This window comes from Vigna radiata, unplaced genomic scaffold (genome assembly GCF_000741045.1).
Source record: "Vigna radiata var. radiata cultivar VC1973A unplaced genomic scaffold, Vradiata_ver6 scaffold_372, whole genome shotgun sequence".
Taxonomy (NCBI): domain Eukaryota; kingdom Viridiplantae; phylum Streptophyta; class Magnoliopsida; order Fabales; family Fabaceae; genus Vigna; species Vigna radiata.
The window spans coordinates 127,573-132,820 of record NW_014542542.1 but is presented as its reverse complement, the minus strand read 5'-3'; the positions used below and the strand labels follow the sequence as shown (position 1 = coordinate 132,820).

Here is a 5,248-nt window from a genome sequence, read left to right as displayed (position 1 = left end):
TAGCATCTGCCTTTTGCTTGAGGATTTTCTCCTCAAGCTTCCTATACCCACCACGAGATAATAGGTGGGGATTTTTGTTGTGAGCACTTGTTCCTTGTGCTTTGCTTCTAATTGCCTGTCACATACACATTAATTAATTAGTTCATATGATATATATTTGTTAATGAAGAATTGAATAATATCAACTATACTAACCTGCCATTCCTCTGACATCCGACTTTCTTTAAAAAGCCGCCAAGTCTCCTCATCAATGGACTTATATAAAGAACATGGAGTCTTATGTTTATGCTTTCCATAGATGTATCTTGATGTCAACTTGCTTTTAAAGTTTCTGAAATTTTCTGCAACAGTTGACAAACACTTATTTCTAAGTGATGTGACATTTGGAATGTCAAATGTCAGCTGAAATAAACATAATAAAGTTGTATTAGTACAAAATTATCAATATAAACAAATTTTAATTCAAAAGCTATTAACTAACTTACCAATATATCGTTCCAAATAATGTTCTGATCAACCTCGGACACATGATCAAAAGATGGAACGAGAATGCTAATCTTATCACGTGCCACCACTCCAAGGTATGATCGGAAGTCATCTGCATAGCGGCCAGTTGCCATACCCGTGGTGACATTCACATTCATCGGAGTTCTTTCACCACTATTTTTCCTGATCAATAGTTGTTTCATCCTAGTGGGTCCTCTAGTGGATCTGGTTGGGGGAGCCTCATCCCNTGAAGANTGNGNATGATCAACCATATATCTGTCAAAATAAATAACAACATTAAATATTAATAAAAGACTTATGTAATATCATATAAATTAACAAAACATGTAATAGTAATCATAGGAAATGTATAAAAGGAAAACTTATGTTATATTAATAAAATGAAGCGGTTGGTCAGAGAACCGCGGCCTATTCCCCTGTTATTAAAATTTTATCCCTGACGTGGCGTCATAGGGGTTGGTTGACTGGGGTATATGTCGCGGTTAAGTGGGGAACCGCGGCATATAAGTTCGATTTATTTACAAAACTGCCACCGCGCAGCATTATGGTGCGATTTCTGGTGAACCGTGGCATAATGTTGTATAATCCTTTTTTTTTACTAGTGAACATTCATCTCTACCGGTTCAGCTCTGGTCATCTTCTTCGGGCAGCTCCGGTCAGCTTTGATTTGGCTTTCGTTTCTCTGCCTCTGTTGCGTCAAGCCCTAAGTCAAGGGTTCATTCTCTTTTTCTCCAAATGACTTANGCACGCGAAGACCCCCAAGGGAATTGTAACTGCCAGCTTCCAAAACGGCATTGTCCCACTTAATGGGATTAACCCATCCGATGGCCCATTTCAAGTGCAGCAACAATGTCCCAAGTATGGCAGCAACGTTTTGATTCAGTAGCCAAAATGCCAAGTGCAATCAGCGCCAACTCCAAGTAGCAGCCCAATAGCGTTTTCAGCCCAATTTACAATGGCCTATTCTGCAGCAAAGAAAAAAAAAATTCAATCCAAAAATTAAAGAGAAGGAAATTTAACAAAGAAATATTTTTACCAAAGATTTTCTAAAAAAAATAAAATTTTCTAATTATTAACAAAACCTAAAAATTACACCTAAAAACCTATTTTTAACTACAATTTTATAAAACTACAATTTTAAAGAAAAATTCTAAAACTAACCTAATTCTAAACAATTAGAAACTAAAGAACCCTAAGAAAAGATTTTTAACAAAGAAAAATATGTAAAAATAGGGAGTTATCATCACAATACTCGAAAAAGTTAAACCTCAAGTCCCCGGCAACGGTGCCAAAAACTTGTTAACGGATTGGCAAACGTACCAAATCGTTCAAGTAATAATAAAATGGTAAGTCCAAGTATCGTTTCCCAAGAGACTCGAAAGACCTTATCGTTCGTGTGAATTAAGATTGTAAGACTTGAAAAATAAAAATTAATTGATTGGATGTAAGAACACAAAATAACATGCAAAAGAGATTGATACAATTGACGAGAAGAAAACTATGGATGATACGCGAGGCCCAAGGCCCATAAATAAAGACCACTAAACATAACCAAGGAGAAGGATAAAATGGTCATTGTAACATAAGGAGGGGTGCTCTTATCAAGATAGGGGGCTGCATTAGAAAACTTCTCCTACACATTCAGATTTAGCATTTTAGCTTTATGTTCACGTGCTTGAATAAGCCTTTCTAGAAGGCCTTCACCTTTTCCACATGGGTGAAAACGTGGCAGCTGATCCACCATTTACGGATCACCATTTCCATGCTTTAGCTTCATGAATGCATCTATAAATTCATGAAAGCATCACTTGTACAACACTTTGGAATATATGAGAAATTTCTTCATTCTGAAATTGATCTCTACCGAGCAAATGCTCACCAAAGTCATCTTCTCCATCAACTCTATCCCACCTCTTAGCTTTCTTCCAACAATGGAGGCTGTCTGAGCTAAGGACCACACCATTTTCCTTCTCTGCCACAACAAGCATCTCACTGAACTCCACCAAATTCCGCTGCCACTTGCTGGACTTCCTTCCTTTTCGGTTTCCAGTTTCATCACATCAATGGAGAGCCTTATCAAGTGGTATTCAGAGCCTAGGTTCTGCATCACGCTCCAGCTGAGTATCCGTTTCCTTTCATTCTATTTTGTCCATACATTTCCTTCGTGTTTTGTTTTTTGATCCTCTGCACTGTTTCGTTAATTCTCTTCCAGTAGATTTCACTTGAGTAATTTCTTTGTTCCAGCTTTTGATTGTTTTCTTTTCCATCATTTTAACCGGTCAATTCCTTACTTTGAGTCTTTTATTTTTGCAATCTGTTTCCGTCATGTATAGTCATGTTTGGTTCAATTTTTGTCAAATTTCTGAGTGAAACTGATTTGGCATAAATCTGCTGATTTCGTTGATTGAACTTTAAATAGAAGCACAATATATGAGCAATGATTCATGAGCTCAGTGCATATTGAATGCCACCACAATGCAGTGCCAATGAATGCAACGTTTGATCTGTTTAAAAGCTGATATAAATTCTGTTTTTTCCTGAAAAATGCACTGTTTCAAATGTCATTCTGCTGGTGCTTGATGATCTGCAATTGCAAGTGTGCATACCATATAAACAGTACATTATTTAAGACAATAGATCTGGATGCACCAATCTGCACAGATTTGGAATCTGTGTTGAAGCAACTTGGCCGAACTGCATTAGTTGTATTTGTGTCTTTTTATGATTTTTAATTCTGGTCAGTATAGAATTCATTGCTGGTCTTCTTAAAATTCAATTCTAGAGTCTTTATCAAGTGTAATTTGCTGTCATAGAGTCACAAAAAAAAAAATTGTTTCCAGTTCAGTTTGAATCCAGTTAAGTTTGATTTCATAAAATGCTGCAGATTTTTATACATTTTCTGCATAATTTGGCAACTTGAATGGTGAAATTGCATCTTTGCTGATTTTTGTGCATTTACAACATCATAACCACTTTGTTTGATCATTTAAAATGTGTCCAAACTGATTTTATGGTCAGATATACACCAATGGACAAAATCATCATGTCGCTTCCACATTTGGCTTGAATTCATCTAGTAGCATAGCCATTTTCCTTAAACAGGTGTTTTATGTTGATTTGATGAGCTAAACATCTGTTAAAAGTGCATCAAAACTAGGGGGTTACTGTTCATATGGTCAATTTTCGAATTGGCTTGTTGTCATTGCTTGGATACCTCATTTTGGTCACTTTTTGGGAAGTGTCATAGCCAATTTCTGTTGTACTTTGTTTTGTGAGTGTTTAGCTGCCTGCACCTAGTCATTATCACCATATAAACTTGTTGGAAATCATCATACACTATGTTTCATATCAGTTAAGCATCAATTCGAAATTTCCAGCCCAATTTGCAATGTGCAGACAGTTTTGAAAAGCTTTAAAGTTGAGTTTAGTTTTTGATTGTGTGGATTGGCAAAAGCTGGGAGAAAAGTCTATATGTTTTCCTAACCATTGTGATTGAAAAATAACACCTAAAAGAAGCTTAAAACTCCCGCAATCCAAGAGATAAAAGTCAGCAATAGCAGAAACACATATATGCAGTTTTCTTTGAGACATTACATCAAACACTTTGCCAAATTTGGAGAATTTATGTGAAAATTGTTATACTGCAGCATGTGTGTCTTTTATTGCTTTGTGAATCTGTTCTAGAGCCATTCTAAGTTCCTTTTGAGTGCCAAATTTCATTGCAAACCGAATTAATTGCTTGTTTGTCTTGATTGAAAATCTGTCACCAAGTGTTTGATATAAGTTCCTTGGTGCAATTCTGTTTGGTCTGTCCAGCAACAGCAATAATTTCTTTCTGTGGCAATTAACATTGATCTTGGTGGATTTTTGTGAGTGTTTTGTGGTTGCAGAATAGCATCAAGCAGTTTTCTATTGTTGGTAGCATATTAGAAAGAAGATTGGTGAGGTTAAAGTTGAGTGAATGGTTGACTTGGCATAGCAAAATTCATCTCGGCAGTGCAGATTTTTCCAGTTATTGTTGCAGCAACAGCAACTACTGGACAGCATGCAAAACACTATAATTTCAGCCTCACTTTTCCTGCAACTGTGAGTTTAGTGTGGTTACATCTAATGCCAGCAAGTTTCCTTTGAAGAGAGGCCAAAGTTACACTTCCAACCCCCTTCCATTGTTATTTTTTCTTGCTGAAAATTGTGTAATTTTTTTGTCTTTGGTTTTTGCTTGTAAAGGTCCAATTCAAGGAAGTGAGGTGGTAGAGTTCACAAGTGCTCTTCCCTCATTTGTCAACTAGACTCAAGAAGTCTCACAACCTAAAATTGGGTAGATGGTGAGTGTGTCTTAGATCCAAAGTCTAAGCCTCACCTAGGAGACCTCACCTTTACTTTGCCAAATTCCATTCAAGTTATCATTTGATTTTAAATTTCGGATTAGGAGCGCGCCTAGAGTATGATTTTTAGAGTCCCAACTTGTTGTTTTTCTTTGTTTTTGATTTGCTTTTGAGTCTTCTTTTGTGATTTTAAAAGTAATCTTGCAAGTAACAACAACTAAGTAAGTAGCCTAGAACACTTTTGGCAAGGAAAATCCTTGGTACTTAAGCAACCCTAATGGTTCACCTCCCTTACTCGGAATTTGTTCTTTGGTGAAATCTAAGTAGTTGTAACACAAGAAAACTTTTAGAAACAAAAATGTCTTTTTATTCATCTAGGTTGTCTAGTTCATACATTAAGGATGATTTGTGTACTA

The 5,248-nt window shown here is 36.2% G+C and overlaps 1 protein-coding gene across 1 annotated transcript; it reads right to left on the bottom strand.

Annotated features, from left to right (window-relative positions):
- Positions 1 to 124: 124 nt before the first annotated feature.
- Positions 125 to 702, bottom strand: LOC111240895. Its single transcript, XM_022776889.1, has 2 exons — positions 486 to 702; positions 125 to 402 (listed from the first exon to the last, which is right to left on the bottom strand). The coding sequence occupies exons 1-2, from the start codon at positions 687 to 689 to the stop codon at positions 130 to 132; spliced, it is 477 nt and encodes a 158-aa protein (XP_022632610.1). The 5' UTR covers positions 690 to 702; the 3' UTR covers positions 125 to 129.
- Positions 703 to 5,248: the final 4,546 nt, after the last annotated feature.